Source organism: Erythrolamprus reginae, chromosome 2 (genome assembly GCF_031021105.1).
Source record: "Erythrolamprus reginae isolate rEryReg1 chromosome 2, rEryReg1.hap1, whole genome shotgun sequence".
Taxonomy (NCBI): domain Eukaryota; kingdom Metazoa; phylum Chordata; class Lepidosauria; order Squamata; family Dipsadidae; genus Erythrolamprus; species Erythrolamprus reginae.
In genome coordinates, this window is record NC_091951.1 from 199,148,837 (window position 1) to 199,166,673 (window position 17,837).

Here is a 17,837-nt window from a genome sequence, read left to right on the forward strand (position 1 = left end):
TGAGGGGGTGGAACAGAGGGGGGAATGCTTTTCTATTATGGGATGTCTTGCTACTGTTTCCAGCCATTGAGTATATTTTCCTGCCTTGAGAAAAAAAAGGAAAATCTTATCAGAGTGTTAAACCTCTTTCCTGTGCAACTGTTCCCCAGCCTAGAGGGGAACACACTTTGATGAAAGAAGAACCTTCTAACTAGTCCCAAGGCAGAATTCTAACTATATCAGCTTGCCAGAAAATTCTAAAACAGGGTCAAGGCTTGGCGGCTGGATCCAGCCCACGATGGTTAGAACTGGCCCGCAGGTCCACCCTGGAAACAGCGAAGGACCGACCTAGGGTGCCTCTACCAACAAAAACGGAGCTCAGGAAGATTGTGTGCAGCCACCAGAGCTCCATTTTCGCTGGCAGGTGGTTGCAGGAGGCCTTTGCAGTCCAAAAACAGCTTGGGAGCCCGTTTTCGCTGGCAGAGCACTCGGGCCGCCACAGGCTCTCCACACACAAATGACATTAAGCAGGTCATGCCCTCTGCCCCCCCCCCCCCCAACGGTGAAACACAACCCTGATGCGGCCCTCAATGAAATCGAGTTTCACACCTTTGTTCTAAAAGGTCTTCAGATGTGAAACAACTAGGATTCAAAGGCAAATGAAGCGAAACGGCATGAGAAAAAAGGGTGATGCTCACCTGCTGGGCTGTTTTTGTCTTATGCTTCTCCTTTTTCTCTTTTCCCTCTTTGTTGCCACTTCCTGAACTGCTACCATCCTTGTGGCTGTCAGCTACCAGGTCTGAGGCTGGGATGTAAGTGCACCTCTCACTTTCCCAGTACAGATACTGCTGCATCTGAGCATTGTAGTAATACTGGGAAGAAACATTGACACAGCTCATCTTTGGATACTGTAGGACATTGTGCAATTTGAGAGCTATCACGACATTACAAGACAAGTCAAACTTTCAGCTCATTGTTCTCATCTCTTTGCCATATGCAGAAAGTAACAAAGTCTGCCTAAAGACAGACAACTCACCTGGGAATTAGGGTCATAGTAGAGCCCAGTAAGAGGATCGTAATAGTAGCCAGAACTTTCATCATATTGATACGTAGAGACATCTGGGACAGCTAGTGGGCAGAAAGAGAGAAAGCAATGACAAAAGTGGCCGCACAGCCTAGGAGAGTCGGCAATCTATTCTGCTCTCCCCTCCTAATGAGATTCCTGTTCCCTAGATCTGAAAGTATACCAAATCCCTCTTCCCTCCACCACTCACGGTACTGTGTGTAAGGTTCCTGCCCAGCAGAGCTGCCTGGCAAACTGGAAGTGCTGGTGGACATGCCGGGAGTAGCACTGGATGGCTGGGCAGCATTAGGCACATCGGGCTTCAATACAGCTGGTGAAACTATGGTGTATGACTGAGAACGGGAGAGAGTAGATCAACAGGTGCATAGGATATGAAATCTTTTAATACATGCGCTTAAATCATTCCAATTGTACCTGAGCAACAGCAGCATTTCCTTGGGTTGGACCTGCCCCTTCAGAGCTTCCACTGGCCTGGTACATGGCTGGTACAGCCGCGTTCTGGGTAGTACGAGGGAAATTTGGTAGGGCAGGCACTGGATCAATACCTGGCACACCAGGTTCCTGTGATCCATCAGCTATTTTGCAGAGGAAGAGAGGCAAGTAATCAGTCAGTCAGGAGGTACAAAACATCCTATCACAAGTCAGAAAGGAATAGGAGGCAGAGGAGTTTACCTGCTACTGATCCCTCCCCCTGGATCTTGTCTGCCTTCCCAACAGCTGCTGTCCCAGAGGAGCCAGATCCTTTCGTGTATCCCCCCTGCGAGTATGCCGTGGCTTCTTGAGCGTTGTAAGGTTCATCATGCTGGTAATAACCATATTCAGCAGACTGCTCATCCTGGGTAGCCCACGAGGCCTCTCGGCCCTGCGATGCCTATTTGGAAGACCAAATGTAAGAGGAAATCTGTTAATAAGGCAGGGTAATAATTCTGCTTTTCCAAACACAGTAATAAAAAAAAAGATTACTAAACATATTATAAAGAAGTAAATAGTTATAAATTTGTAAATAGTAGGAAATATAAGCATATGTTTCTTTGTATGATATGATTTGTAAGGATTTTTTCTCTGGAAACTTCTGACAAGAGTGGAGCGGTAGTAGCTCCTATATTTGATATATGTTTGTTGTTTTGGTTTATGTATGTTGGTGTCTTGTTTTAATAAAAATTAAAAAATAAATTTAAAAAAAGAGATTCAAATGGTTAGACATAGATGTTTTCCCTTGTTCAGCACATTCTGGGGCAGCGCAGCATGTACTGCACAGGTGAATTGATTCCCTATCCAGAAAGGCAGAAAGGCAGAAGATCCTGATGTGCTGTGCAGGCCAGCCAAGATGTAAAGACGAGCCTCCCGTGGCCAGCTGTCCACTCCAGCCCACCGACTGTCAGTTTTCTGACACCATCAGCCCGCGCGTGCTCGCCTCTTGTGCTGGATATGGCCACCCCCTTCGCTAGGGATTATATTAGACGTAAGTTTAATAAGTTAGGGCTTATTTTTAGGGTAGATCCTATTTTCGGGGAAACACAAGATATATACTCTGTGTGTGTGTGTGTGTGTGTGTGTGTGTGTACATACCCTGTTTCCCCCCAAATAAAACATCCCCTGATAATAAGCCCAATCAGGCTTTTGAGTGCATGGCAATAAGGCCAAGCGCTTATTTCAGGGTTTGAAAAAAATATAAGACAGGGTCTTATTTTCGGGGAAACCCAGGTACATATACATATACAAGTGATGAGTTTCACACTGCATGCACACACTCCTACGCATGTGCAAAATATTCTGTGCCATGCGCAAATAATTTTTTATGACATCTGGGTGGTCACTTCCACCGCCACTACCAGTTCGCCCAATCCGGGATGAACCAGTAGCCAGCCACCACTGACATACCTATATAGCGCTTGTTCTCCCTCAATCAGTGGCAGCAGTTCACTGTATATCACTGCATGAGTAGAAAAGCATTTCTGCTGCTGTATGTGATACACCTACATGTTTCCCCTCTTGCCCAGCGGTGCTTTAACAAGTCAGAATGTTTTCCAGAATACATTTGAGGAGGGAAGAGTAAAAGTCCCCTGTTCCTCCTGTGTCCAAAACTCATTCAACCTTCTTTCCTTTCTCTTCCCTCAATCAGTTACCTGTGAGATAGCCCACTGTGCAGCTGCAATGGCAGTGCTGGCCACCGAAGCAGCACTAATCCGGTTTCCATCTGATGAACTTAGGTCCCTGCAAAGGGATAGAATTTTAAAATTTTGTTGTATTCAACTTATATCCGTCCAAACTCAATGACTCAAGCATTCCTACACAAACAGAAGACTGAGTTCTAGGCAAATGACTTATTACAAACCGTTTGGAACCTTTTGCGAATTCCACATTAATTGTCTTGCCATCAATGTTTAGTGGTGGATGCAGGGCCTGAAGGATCTGTAGCAACTGAGCTGCCTCCTGAGAGACAAAAGGACAAGAAATGAAAACCCTCAGAAAAACAAACATACAGTTTGCTTAATATGCTGTTAAGTGAGCTGTAGGGGTGAATCAGCAATACGCAAATTCAACTTCCCTCTCAACTACAAAGGATCACTGGGTTATCTTTGATCCCTCTGTCTCAATCCAACCTACTTTGCAGCGTTGTTGTTCATCTTCCTAAAGAAACATGTGTCCTACTGGCATTTAGTCTTATCAATTTCTTTAAGTGTCCTTGAGGGTGCAACTCAGATGTGAACAAAATCTTATTAATTCTCACTTCTGTTCTCCATTTTGTACTATAGATAATTCTATAGTAGACGGACTCAATGCAGAAAAGATTTTGGATCATGCTCCAAGGTAGCACCAAAGTAGCTCCAAGAAAGAGATTGCTCTCCAGTATTAAATTATTAGTATGTTTATTTTCCCATAAACTGCAAAACCAGACACTGAAATAATTTAGTCTATATTATTTTTCTGCCCTTCTGTGTTTCCTTTCCCTCAAGTTTCTAGCTGTATTTAGTAGACGTGAGGAAAATAATGCCTTGAGCCCATAAGATCTTCTACATAGCTTCCTCTTGGCTTTCCTCAGACTAAAAAGTTCAATTAAGCCCTTTTCCCTAAGTTATTACCTTTCTAAAGCCCATCACTCTCAGGATCTCAATCCCTAAGGCAAAACAGAATTGCCACGTGAGCTATTTGTTGCACTCACCACAATAGTAGAGAGCTGAATGAAAGCAAAACCACGATTGAGCTGTGTCTGCTTGTCTTTAATGACCCGGACATTCGATGAGGAGAGAACTGCATATGGTGCCAAGGAACTTAAGATGGAGTCCATTGTGCTATGTGGATTCAGGTTTCGCAAGATAATGGCTGGCAGAATAAGAAACAGCATGGTGGTTGGAACTGTAAACTTTGCAAGGACATGAATTTTCACCTGACAAAATTTAAAACTCTGCACAGCTAAGAAAGTACTGTTAGTAAAAGCCAATAAAATGTTGCCTTCCTCTTTTATTGATGATAATAAGTAACATCTACATACTGCCTAATTCTCAGGACTCTGGCCCCCATGGCCATAAAAAAAGTCTAACTATCATTGTTTACTGTTAACTATAATAGGAAGCCAAACCAAAATCTGAATTAAATGGCTTAAACAACACTGTGAGCACTCTTTTTGCTATTCTGTATACGTATGGCAATGACAGATCCACAGTTTGAATATACACTGCCATTACTGTCTGGCTGCTTTGTTTTGATAACAGCTTCTAATGAACAACAATGGACAGCTGCTCTGAGTCTCCGGAGAGGGGCGGCATACAAATCTAATAAATTAAATTAAATTAAACAAAACAGCCTTCAAACTAATTGCATTTCAGAGACTTGACTATGATATTCCTTTTCTCAGCAATAGCAATAAAACAGTAGCAGAGAATAGTAGATACTCTGCTACTGTTTTAGAAATGAAACAGTAGCAGAGTATTCAATTGTAGGGAGAGAGATTCCTTTCTCATTTTTCTTACTGCTATTGCAACTATCTTACTGTTCTCCTGGTAGGGGGAAAAATCTCTTACCAAATAAGAAGCTGTGGTATATTTTTCCTCAACAGGAGAACAGAACAAGGTAACAGTAATAAAATAGCTGACCAATAGCTATAGTGTGAGTGTGTGTGTGTGTGTGTGTGTGTGTGTATTCAGCTCACTGCAGTCACATATTTCTTCATAATTTTCATGAACTATCCTTGTTTTGCAAAAAGTGTTTTTCTGTTTCTGTTTTTTTATATTTCCTGTTTCCACTTTATAAATTCTCCATTATTCATTTCAAACCTATGACAATACCAAGTCGTCATACCGGATTACTTTAAAAAAACAGTTGACACAATTCATTCAATCACAATTCAGAATTGACTTTTGCAGGGGCTTTCTTCAGTCTAAGATTTCAAAACCTACTATAAAACAGCTACACATTAGCAGATTTCCCCCTATTTGCCAATCAAACTTACCATTCTGCATTCAATTCTTAGAGCTAGGCGTTACATTTAAAATCTACACCAATTAAACCAGCCAACTTCTATTTTACAGCCAAGCTGGGCCTGCTAAACGACTTCTAAGCCTAAGCACAAAAATTCAAGTAGGTAAAATGTTATGAAACCTTCATCAGAAGCTTGAGTTTATTAAATTAAATTAAATCAAGTGAAGAAATCTAATTAACAAATCTCAATGACTTTATTGCTGCTGTATATCAAATTTTATACTCACTGTCATTAGCATTCTCTGCACATGGTTCAGATATGGGGGCCACAGGCTGAGTGGACAGAGCTGCTGACACCTGGTATGGCTGTGGGAGAGGCAGAAGGCCTTGGCTGAGTTCACGCCCTGATAATGCCACTAGTTGATCTAAGCGACCGCCAGGGGGCAGCTTCTGCTCAGCTTCTGTTACAAAGTGGATGGAGATGAAAAGGTGTGTGTGGGGTGGTGGAATTAAGAGTAGTTTCTACAGGTATAAACAGAGCTGAAAAGAGCTGAGCTATTAATCTTACCAGATCTGGGAATGCCACACTTGAAACATTTCTCTCTGCGCTTGAAATTCTGAACCCCACACTGTTCGGGGGGAAAAAAGACAATCTTTATTTTCAAATAAATATCTCCAACGGAACACTCTTTTATAAAAATGTTTCCCTATCGGATAGGTTCCACTGCAAAATCACAAGTGGCTCTCATTATCCAAGGATTTAGTATCCGTGGTTTCAAATACTGTAATTAAAGTTGGAAAAATTACACAACCTGATTTTTGTGTCCATAATGTATTGTCACCTCAGGTTTTTTTCACGATTTTATGCTTGCAGACAAGCCTTTTCTGCATGTGTTCTTTATCAGTAGATATTCTATTTGAATAGGATTTTTTTTGAATGAAAGCCACTGTACCAGCTAGTACTATCCCTGAATGCATAATTTAAATTCTTGTCCTAATGGCTGTAGTGGAAAAGCACTCAAAAATAAAACCTGAGAAAACAATCCCTTTGTCCGATTAGACCTCAGTCTTAGCTCATAAAGTCAAGCTTCCTAAACTGCTCTTTATCTCTTATTTTCTTGTGGTTGGTGCAATCTTTGACAAAAACATTTGCAATAGTTATTTAGACAATATTGAGGAAAATAACACTTTAATCATTGTTTTAGAAGCAAAACCAAGCAAGTGGGCTGAACTTATATTGGGCCTTCATCATAGAAACATTAATATTCAATATTTATCCCTTGCAACTGGAAAAATCATAGTCATTGTTCTAAGTATATCAGACCGCTGCTGAGCCCACGAATTTTGTTCCCCCAGCAGCACAACATCCTTCACACTGCAGTCCAAACCCACAGCTCTGAGCCCCACATTACGGAATACCTCTACAAACTGATTCAAAAAAGCAGATACCTTGCTGCAGAGCCAATCCTCGTTGATCTTGGGTTTAGGGTCACTGTAGTGCATGGAGACTTTCTGACCAAGGATGGTGAGTGAATGCTGCAGGGAGAGAAACACCCCAATGAGACTCTGAAGTGGAGGAAGGAGGTGACCATCACTGCCGCAGCAGAAAGGAGGAGAGGTTCAAACCCTTCAGCTGAATGGATGAGGGTGAGGGAGGGAAGGGAGCATAGGCTGAGAGAGTTTTGGAACTTGGCTATTTGGCTAGAGCACACCTAATCTGGCCGACACCTGTTTCTACCCAAGGCACCAGGACGTGTGGTTGCTGTGATGGAGGGAGAGTGTATTGGAGAGAGAAAGAGAGAAAGATGAAGAAAAGGAGAAACAGACGAGAAATGCAGCCGTGCTGTGAGATACCACTATGCAATGCCTCTAGAATAACCTTGGTTGACCTTTTGCCCCACCATTTCTCTTTTCTTCTCTTTTCCCAGCCCAGTGCCACTGTGTCCCCACAATGGGTGTATTTCCCTGTCTGCTCCCTCATTCAATACAAATCTCTGCTATGGTGGTATCAATTCCAGTTTAAGGGCATGCTTGGAGAAACGCTCAATCTCCCTTGAAAATGAACTCTTTTGGGAGAGCATTAAATAAGATTTTAATATGCATACATCCACAGATGTTCAATGCTAGACATCTAGTCTGTTCTACCATGTACAACACCCCAATTTAATTGTCTACTCTAACCGTATATTCCCTAAATAGTCTATCAAAATTACTATTTTACTCAATTGCAAGGTTTCAACATTTGGTGAAGACATCAAACAATTTTATGGGCATATAGTTCAGAAGGACCAGACCACTAAGCCAGACCACTTTCCAAAACCAATTCCTAAAAGCTGCTAAGTCAAGGCCTAATTGACTAAAATCTCTTTCTGGTAAATGCAAGAACCCTGCCTATCTCTTTGCCCACTGCCAACCTTCGGAGAGAAACACTGCCAGTTTCAACATATGTCTCTCAACCCAATTTTTCCGCATCTCTCCCACATCCAGAGCAACATGTATCATCTCAGCCATGCTTGGGGCTACACATGTCAGCTCCCACTGGGGATGCGCACACGTGGCCCAACTATATTGTCAACGCAAGAAAACAGGAAGAAAAAGAAATGGCAAAGGTAGCTGCCATAGCTGCATAAACCCCAGGAAACCCAGTCAGGGCTAGGATTGCATATTCATCCAGATTACAGTCGCTTGGAAATAAGAGTACAGTTTTAAACTAGTCAGAACAGACACAGTTTGGGTCTTAAAAAGTTGCCTTGTCACATCATCTCTACTGTAAACCTACGGTGCTAAAGAGAACATGGGGTCTTAGACAGAGCAGCTGTCAAGAAACAGCTGTTGTGATAACAAAAAGAAAAAAAAACTTCCTAGGGAAGTTTCCATTTTAGACTTTCACTCCTGTCATAATAATCTCTGGCAGATTATGGAGAAAAAGACACCCACTGACAGGTGGCCAGCTTCAATATCTACTGTTCAGCTACAGCTATAAACTGCCAGTCATACTGAGCATGCATATTTTCAGAGCAAGGAGAACACAAACAGGACTCGTGACTTCCCAAGCCCCTATTTCTAACTGCTAGGAACTCCCACAATCCCCTTAATGTGGATCAGCATCTAAATTCCCCTGCTGCTCAACTTGTCAGATCCCATTGTCATCCCCATGGTGAAAATTATATCCAATTCTGACTTGCTGCCTGAATTTTTTTAACGTCACTTTAAAGCCCTGTTGTCTTGAAAAGCCCCCCCCTCCTTTTTTTTTCAGGTAATAAGTAGACCCCAGAAGTCAAACGCCCAGTTCTCAATACTCTGTTTGATTCCTAGAATTGTAAACAAGGCAAGATAGCTGACTTTCAGTTCTAGCTGCTCTTCCTAATCCCAGTTCAGTAGTTTCCTAAGGGGGAAGGCATCTAGAAGTTGTCACATGAACCAGGTGTTGAGATTGGTCATTAACAGTAGTAGTACTTGTGGGTTTCAAGTGCAGCAAAGCAACCTGATTGGCTTCCATCCATCGTGTAGCGTCCTGCAAGTGATTAAACTCGACGAAGGCGAAGCCCCGGCTCTGACCTGGAGGACAGCATTCAGATACAGACGCAGTGTGTTAGTCAACAGATCCAGCCAACATCACGCACCCCTGTTGCTGTACCAAATGGGGCAAGGGCAGGGCGCAAGGGAGAAAATAAGGTAGAATGGGAAGGCACAGGAAAGGCACCCTAGGTTGCAAAATGGAATGGTGCAGACTCAAATGCTGGTCACCAGCATCTTTTATGATCATTCCAGTAAAGTATTTTTGATGGACAGATGCTATTCACTGCTACTCAAACCATCTAGTTGCTTATTTTTCCTAGAACTGAGAAGAGAATTGTGGTGTCCCAACTTCTAGGTCAACGTTTATCTAGCCTGTATTTCCAAAAGGAAGAGATCTATTTCTAGCACTAATAGAGACAGTTATTTTTTTTTATAAAAAATAGCTGGTTGAAAGAATCTATGCAGAAGGCTACATATGGCGCTTGCTGTTTAGATTTAGGAAAGGTTTATATAACCCCACATAACAGGAAAGGATCAAAGTAAAATGCTTCAGTCTGAACTTCATTCTGAAAGAATTGGATTTAAATTCCAGCTTAAAATTCATCTGATGACTCCATCAATCAATCTTATTGGTCCATCTGTCCAACAGAAACAACAATAGTCCCTTTCTATTGCAATAAAGAACGATAAATGTTGCTTGCATAAATGTAAGATAAATTCATGTGCCTAAATTGAGAGTTTATTAAAATTCCAAAAAGGCACCGATTCCCACTTTTTTCCTTATTAGTCATGGAATTAAGATAAAATGTTTAAAGGGAAACCAAACTGACATTAGGTAGACCAGTCCACTAAATGGGAACGTTCAAGAGACCACATTTTGGGAGGCTCTTTCTCAAAGTCTGCAATTCCAGTTATTGTTGTAATGTAAAATTCATTTTGCATTGTAATTGTCTTCTCTTAGCCTCTGGTTGCCCATAGAAGCAGGGTGCCTTTCTGTACCCTCCATCTTGCAGTATCTGCGAGTCCACTTCAGGCCTTGAACAACAAGGGCAGATACAGAGGACTATCATCAAAAACATAAACCTTGCTTTAAAATAAAGAGGGGGGAGGGGGGGGAGAAAAGAAAGGTACACAGCCCTATCTCAGGGCCTGCAAGTTTGTGTGATAGGTAGGGAACCACCTTGACAAGAAGTATACTTACCTGCTTGATTAAACAACTTACTTTATTCTCAGAACAGCCCTACATCGTTTTGTTTTGGAGCAAGCTTAAGAGATACCTTTTTATCCTTGCATATATCATATATACCCATCTAACTTGTTGGCAACCTGTCTTCCTTAAGTGCAGGCTGGCACTATTTACAGTCTATTAAACTGAGCAAGTTCACAAATCAAGTACTGTATTCACACAAGTGCTTGACAATCACCTATCCCATCACAAAAAAGATAGAAAAAAGCCGGGAGTTTTCTTAAATCCTTGGTGAACCACAAGTGGCTGGAGAATTATAGTTAGCCTGATGGGGTCAAAAGTTGGACACATGCCCAGATATATGTTTCATTGGTAGCAATCTTAAAATGGAGTCTAGTTCAGGCTGCAAAGATCTAAAAAGGCACACCAACGTATCTGATAAAATATGGTCAAATAAGTGCAATATATAACCAAAAGGTTGTCTTAATCCTTTGCCATGTATTGGTGAAAGAGGCCAAGTAAGAAAGACAGAGAATAAGTAAGAATTTATCTTAATACGGAAAGCAATATTGAACCATAAACCTTCAAAGAGTCACACTTATGCAGATTACAGTGAAACTTGGAAATGAAAGGCCACATCTTCCGCTCCTTTTTCAGGGCAATCTCACAGCAGAAAAACCACTGAGGGCCACATTTATTGGATTTTGATAATAGACAATAGCACTTAAAGGACTACCTCTGAATCAACTGCTAACCTCTGGAAGACTTGACTTATACTTATCACTGATTGGCAGATATGCTACAGCAGAAGCTACAATTGAGTACATAATGCCACAGGGCAAAACTGCTCCACAAGCACACACACACACAGCATACCACATTCTAATTTGCAATATGTCAAATGCTATTTGAACCATTACAACCATATCAAAAGAAAAGGGTAGAAAGAACTTGAACAGACACTCACCTGAGGCTTTATTCCGCATCAGTCGCACCTCACGGGGCTGGAATCCGTGTGCCTGTAGCTGAGCCCGGATCTACAAATGCAAAGAATCTGTTAATAATGCCAATAACAAGAGGCTTTACTATAACCATCACTGAAAGAAGTCCTGCTGCCTCTTGAAAAAGTACCTTTGGGACAACCATGACCTGGATGACTGAGAATCTCCACTGCACTGAAAGAAGTAGTGAATGCTGCTAATGGGTTTTTGTATGGGCTGCTCTTACAAGATGCTGCTCAATTACAATTGCCAGCAATCCCAACCACCATGCCAATGGAGTTCAGTAACATTTGGGGGCCGTGCGTTCTCTATTCCTGAATCAAAGATCCCAAAACGCCTTTTACCTGAAGCAACCAACTTACATCACTCTCAGTGGCAGACTGAGGTAACATCCTCAGCATAATGATGCTGCTAGCCTTCTGTTCTTCTTCCTCCTGTTCAGTCCGATAGTCTTGGTCCCGGTAATCACCATCACCAGGAAATCCCAAATGCTCATTTGGACTATCTCGTTTTCTGTGTTGTGTCTCTGATCCGGAGGAGGCCTCATAAGAATCCTAAGAAATAACAACACAGAAGACAACACCTTAGCAGGCTGGAAGGCCAAGACTGAACTAGACAAAGAAGCCTTCAAGCTTGCTGGCGAAGACCTAGCAATGTAAAGTAGACATCATGTTTTATGAACAAGCACTTATCTACAAACCCAGGTCCAATGTCTCAATTATTTTGCACACAGCCCTACATTATTTCTTTATATAACCCACAGGAGGAAAAATAAGGATATATGTTATATCCAACCAGACATCACTTGCATCTGCTACTAAGATCTCTCTTGTGGTGGTAAGGCAGGCAAAACACCATCATTTCTCCAGTCTTGTTGCATCTGCAGACTGTTGCCTGGCAGCCCTGTTCAGGATCACCCGGTCTCTCCTGGGACAGGAGAGCTCAAGTGATCATCTCCAAGGCCATATAGAGGAATCTGTAGAACAACTGGCAAATAAAGTTGTTTGGATTCAAATGCATGTATGGTGCAGGTCCATTAAAGATTCCTGGGAAAGGTCTTACCCAATCCTGTGGGACCTGAGGAAGTAGTTAGGGTCCTTGAAGCTGTCAATGCAACCACTTGTCAATTAGATTCCTGTCCCTTCTGTTTGGTGGGTTCAGGCAGTGTTAAATTCTTCATTGCAGTATGGGACTTTTCCAGGATTTTTTAAAGGGGGCTCTAATTCATTCTCTCATCAAAAAACCCCCATCTCTTAATCTGAACTGTCTGGATAATTTTCATCCAGTCTCCCACCTTCCCTTTGGTAGAAAATGGTAGAAAATGTGGTGGCTTGGCAGTTTCAGAGGATTCTGGATGAAATGGATTATCTTGAACCCTTCCAGTCAGAATTCAGGCTGTTTGGGGGCTGATTGCAACACTTGGGACTGGGTGGCAGTCTTGCACTGGTTTGTCTCCTTTCTTCAATGCAGGTCCCAATTGGTGTGGATAGAGAACGAAAAGTCCAACCCACATGGCTGCTCTTTTGTGGCAGGGCTCAATATTCTACTCCTTTTTAATATTTACATAAAGCCATCAGGTGAGATCATCCACCACCATGGGATGAGGTACAACCAGTACACTTACATCTCCATTCCCAGTGATACAAATGCTGCTGTCACTGCTTTCTTGCAGTGTATGGAGACTGCAGGGATCTGAATGTGGGAATAACAGATTTTGGACGAACCCTAGTGAGACAGAATGGTTCTGGGTGCATAGACCTTCAGGATCCAGGACTTCTAATATTTTTATTCTGGAGAGTTTGTACTATCCCAGACTGACCTGGTGTGCAACCTGGAGGTTCTCTTGGACTTATGACTCCTGCTTGAAGAGCTAGTGACAGTCATGGCTAGGACAGCCTTTGCACAACTTCATATTGTGGGCCAGTTGCACCCTTTCCTGGATTGGGAGTCCAGGAGAAGACCCTTTTCTGCCATGGGTCCTGCCTTTTGGAACATTGTGCTCCCTCCAAAGTGAGATCAGCACCCACCTGAAAGGGCTTAAAGACCTGACTCTGCCAATTGGTCGAAGGGCCCCAAAATAGGATCAGATCATTCTGGAGGTGGTTAACAGACTAAATAAGATGCCCTCCCCCACCATCACCGCATGCTTTTGCTTTCTTTCTTATTATCCTCGTCAATTTCAAATTAATTTAAGGTTACAATTTATTGTTTTTATCAGTTTTTAATTAATATAACCTGCATAGAACTGCTTCCAAGAGATGGGTGACATATAAATTGAGGTAATAAATAGTAAATAATTTTGACCTCCCCACAAGTAACTCCACTTTGAATGGCATGGAATTTCCCTCAGGATTCTAAAAGAAATATGAGCCGAAGGAATCCTTACTCACAAGGCAGCAGTTATTCAAAGGCTCCAAGTTATTGAATTGCTCAGAAAAGCCATTACTCTACTATTTCTGAGAAAACTGCCTGAAGGTGACCATTAAATCAGTAGGAGAAAAGATTTACTGGAAGGAGATTTTACCCTCCACTCACCTCCACACTGTGTTCTTCGGAGGAATCATCATAATCATTAGCAGGTTCTTGGCTGTTGAAATCTCTCAGGTATGATCGATAATCCATATCTCTGTAATCATGGTCCCTCTGATTCCGGCCTTCTGAGTTTTCATCCTGAATCTGTTCAACAGCACCATATCGGCCTGTCCGATCCCCACGGCCACCTCTACGGTATACAAAAAGAAGAAATGCTTAAAAAGAATTGTAAAGTACTAGTACCATTACTGATTAAGAGCGAAGCACATGCCCTACTTAAACTTTCCGTTACAGCTTTCTAGCATCATGACTGAAACAGAAAAAAACATCAAAATGTTTATTTAAAGAAATCAGGACTTCCAAAGAGTATTATTTCCCTTACTGTTGTCTACCAAGACACAATTAAAGGATTTCCTATAATTGATGAAGCACATATTTATTATTATTATTATTATTATTATTATTATTATTATTATTATTATTATTATTATGTATATGTATACTTTGGTATGTCCATTTCCTCCAAATAGTTTTTTTTCCTGTTTATACAAATCTTTGTAAAATGTCCATGCTATCTTCTTTTTTTCTTCCCAACAGTGTTTAATATTCCCCTCAACATCTTCCAGGTGCTTTATCCATTTTTTTCCTTTTTCTTTTTTCATCTTATATGCTAACCATCTTCCTGGTTTATTGGCATGTTCAAAAAATTTTGCTTAGAACTTTTCAACTTTCGTGCTATTTCTTCATTTTCAAATATGTTTTGTGTTTGTTCAAATCCATCACCATTTTAATATTTTTGTTTTATTCATCGCTCTGAAGCTTCTTTTCTAATTCTTTAGATTCCTCTTCTAGGTTGTTTTTTTTGAGTCTCCCACCTTTGTCTATTTTTGTTTTATTTTGCAGTGTAAGTCATTGACAATACTCTGAAATACGCCTTAGCTGTATCCCATATGATCAGTAAAGATATATCACCTTTATAATTTTTTTAAAAGAAAAAGTCCATTTCTTTTCCTATATGCTGTTGAAATTCTTTTTCATTTAAAACTTCCTGATTCAGCATCCATCTGGTTCTTTTCCTCTTCCCTTGCCAAGTTATCATTATTGGATTGTGGTCAGCCTATGTGCCTATTTCAATAGTGCCTATTTCAATATTCATATAGTGTATATTCAATGACATTTCTAAGGACATCCAGATCAAATCAATCCTTGACATGTGTCTAGCAGAATAAAAAATTATATTGTTTTTCAGTTGGGAACTTCTGTCTCCATGCATCAAATATATTCAATTCATCCACCATAGTAAAAAAAAAAGATTTAGGTAATTTTTTCCTTTGAGTCTTATTCTTTTTTTTGATGTTTTATAGTCCATATCTACCTGAACAGTAGCGTTGAAATCTCCCAGCATACATATATTTTCATAGTCTAATTCAGTTAATTTCTGATATAAATTAGCATAAAACATAGCTTGATTTTCATTGGGTGCATAAATTGCAACTAGTAACATCTTATTATTATTCATCAATATTTCTACCATTAAAATGTTTCCATCCTCGTCTTTGTAATTACTTCTTGAAGCTTTTTTTTGTATATACATTACAAAAAAGAGGGGGAGGGGAGAAGATAGCAACTAAATTAATCCAATATCCAAGAAAAAGAATGTAGAAAGCTCCAAAAAAAATCAAACTACAAAAGAAGAGGGATGGGTCCAAATAAAAAACTCCAGGAAGAAAAGGGGGAAAAAAACCTATACAATGAAGAAAAACAAGGGGGGGGGGGTGGATTCCAAAACTTCAGGCTCTTCTTGCCCTAATCAATTTATTTGCAAAAAAATATCAGGGGGAAAAAAGACAGTAAAAATCCAAATTATAATTCAAAATATCAATATAAATATAAAGAAAAAAAGTCTCCAGATAGCAAACAGCCAGGTATTTGCAGCCATAACAATCAGATTTCAGATATGCTACTCTCTTCAGTTCAAACCAAGTTAATATCTCTCAGGAACAATATAGAACAAGTATTACATAATCCACAACTGTGCTCCAAAAATGAAAAGATTATCCAAAGTGGACACTAGGTGTCACTGTATTTATGTAGTGATCCCTCGATTAGCACGGTCTCGATTAGCGCGAAACGCTGCAACGCGGTTTTTCAAAAAATATTAATTAAAAAATAAGTCCGCGCTAGTTCTCTCTCTCTTTCTCTCCCTGTTGCCGGCGTGGTATATGAGAGAGAAAGAGAGAGGCAGAGGTCGGGCGCATTACCGGGAGGTGGAGGCGGCGTGGGGACGCTGGGTGCCGGGGACACCGAGGAGGGGGTGGACGTGGCCTCTCAGCTGCAGAGCCGAACAAGGGCGGAGGCAACGGCGGAGTCCGGCGCTGGGGCCATGCGGGGCCGCTCATCCAGGGGGGCGTGGACTGGCAAGTCGCCCTCCTTTCTCTTTCTTTCTCTCTCTTATACCACACCGGTAACAGGGAGAGAAAGAGAGAGAGCGGAGGGCACCTTGCCGGTCCACGCCCCCCTAGATGAGCGGCTCCGCATGGCCCCAGCGCCGCCCAGGCAAAGGGGAAACCCCAAGATCGCTTGCCGCTTGCCGTATTGCAGCGAAGGAGGCGAAGCAAGGCTCCAAGCTGCAATACGGCAAGCGGCAAGCGATCTTGGGGTTTCCCCCTTTGCCTGGGCGGCAGGAAGACCAAGGGAAGGTTCCTTCAGCCGCCCAACTCCTGATCCGCTCCGCAGCGCGGCAGCAGCGAGGAGCCGAAGATGGGGTTTCCCCTTTGCCTGGGCAACGGGGAAACCCCATCTTCGGCTCCTCGCTGCTTCCGCGCTGCGGAGCAGATCAGCTGTTGGGCGGCTGAAGGAACCTTCCCTTGGTCTTCCCCGCCGCCCACACGCAAACTCCACCATCTGCGCATGTGCGGCCATGAAAAAAATGGCGCGCATGCGCAGATGGTGTTTTTTACTTCCGCACCACTATAACGCGGAAATCGATTAGCGCAGGAGGTCTTGGAACATAACCCCCGCGCTAATCGAGAGATCACTGTATACTGTAATTGCAACAATGTTCCAATACAGTATAGAAAGGAGAGAGAAAACTATAAAAAGTTTCTATAATGAAAAACAAAATACAGTGGTACCTCGTGATACGAACCCCTCGTCATATGAACTTTCTGAGATACGAACCCAGGGTTTGGAAATTTTTTGCCTCTTCTTCCGAACTTTTTCCATCTTACAAACCCGCCACCCGAACGCCGAACTCAGAAGTTTGGCAAAAGTTCGGTTTCGGGTGGCCGTCGAGAAGCCCTGCCGCCTGGCTGTCGCCTTTTGAAACAGCCGGGGGGCTTCTCAGCGTCCTCCCGAAACCGAACTTTTGCCAAACCCGAACAGCTGTGGTTCGGTGCTTCCTGTAGAGCCTCCTGGGGGAGCTACCTTAACATCCTGACATTGACTTCACACCTCTTTTTCTCTGATTTTCTATCAATGAACTTCAGGACTTCAAAGCAATTCCTGAAACATTTTCTTGAAAATAGTTGGCATATAATCAAGACAATATCCTGGAAACTGACTGGCTTTCTTCTTCTTTAGCTTAATTTGAAGTTCTGTAGTTCATGGTTTGTTCCACAGTTAGCACCTGGTCATGCCTTTAAGATATAATTGAGTTCCTCCTATTATTAGCAATAATAAAGTCAATGATGATTTCTATATATTGTATCTGGTCCATATATAGAAGCATCATTTTGGTTGTATGACGTTTTAACAGAGCAGATCCTAAAATTAACATTTATTTCTTTTCACAACTTCTTTATCTAACCCTAGCATTTCCAAAGAGAAAGAGACACAACATTTCTTCCTAGACTGTAATTTAATTGAAATAATACTTTACCTTCTTTCATACTCCATCGCTATCTGTGAAGTACAAATACCTTAGGAATCTTCCAGCACAAACCCTTCAATGGGTAACTGCCATTCCAGAAGGTCATAAGAAGTGGATTATAAAGATTTCTGTGGGAAAAATAGAATACAATCTTTTTATTCCAATGCTCACATAGTTTATAATCCTAGCAGCAGTAAGTTCTAAAACAACTTTAAAACCAAAATGTTTCCAACTTCATGTGTACAG

At 41.7% G+C, this 17,837-nt stretch overlaps 1 protein-coding gene across 3 annotated transcripts in view; it reads right to left on the bottom strand.

The window, feature by feature from the left end:
• The window catches only part of RBM10 (RNA binding motif protein 10), a 28,016-nt gene that overhangs the window by 4,241 nt on the left and 5,938 nt on the right, over window positions 1-17,837 (bottom strand). For 2 of the 3 annotated variants that reach the window (XM_070741127.1, XM_070741128.1), the window contains 16 exons: window positions 17,601-17,719; window positions 13,724-13,910; window positions 11,551-11,742; window positions 11,155-11,224; window positions 8,967-9,040; window positions 6,932-7,018; window positions 6,051-6,111; window positions 5,770-5,943; window positions 4,227-4,387; window positions 3,399-3,496; window positions 3,190-3,277; window positions 1,736-1,934; window positions 1,478-1,638; window positions 1,254-1,395; window positions 1,016-1,107; window positions 678-851 (listed from right to left, as the gene is read on the bottom strand). In XM_070741127.1, the coding sequence (XP_070597228.1) occupies window positions 678-851; window positions 1,016-1,107; window positions 1,254-1,395; window positions 1,478-1,638; window positions 1,736-1,934; window positions 3,190-3,277; window positions 3,399-3,496; window positions 4,227-4,387; window positions 5,770-5,943; window positions 6,051-6,111; window positions 6,932-7,018; window positions 8,967-9,040; window positions 11,155-11,224; window positions 11,551-11,742; window positions 13,724-13,910; window positions 17,601-17,617 (1,977 nt within the window). In that variant the 5' untranslated portion in view covers window positions 17,618-17,719. Of the gene's footprint in view, window positions 1-677; window positions 852-1,015; window positions 1,108-1,253; window positions 1,401-1,477; window positions 1,639-1,735; window positions 1,935-3,189; window positions 3,278-3,398; window positions 3,497-4,226; window positions 4,388-5,769; window positions 5,944-6,050; window positions 6,112-6,931; window positions 7,019-8,966; window positions 9,041-11,154; window positions 11,225-11,550; window positions 11,743-13,723; window positions 13,911-17,600; window positions 17,720-17,837 lie in introns of all 3 variants that reach the window. The other variant, XM_070741129.1, reaches the window with a different exon arrangement.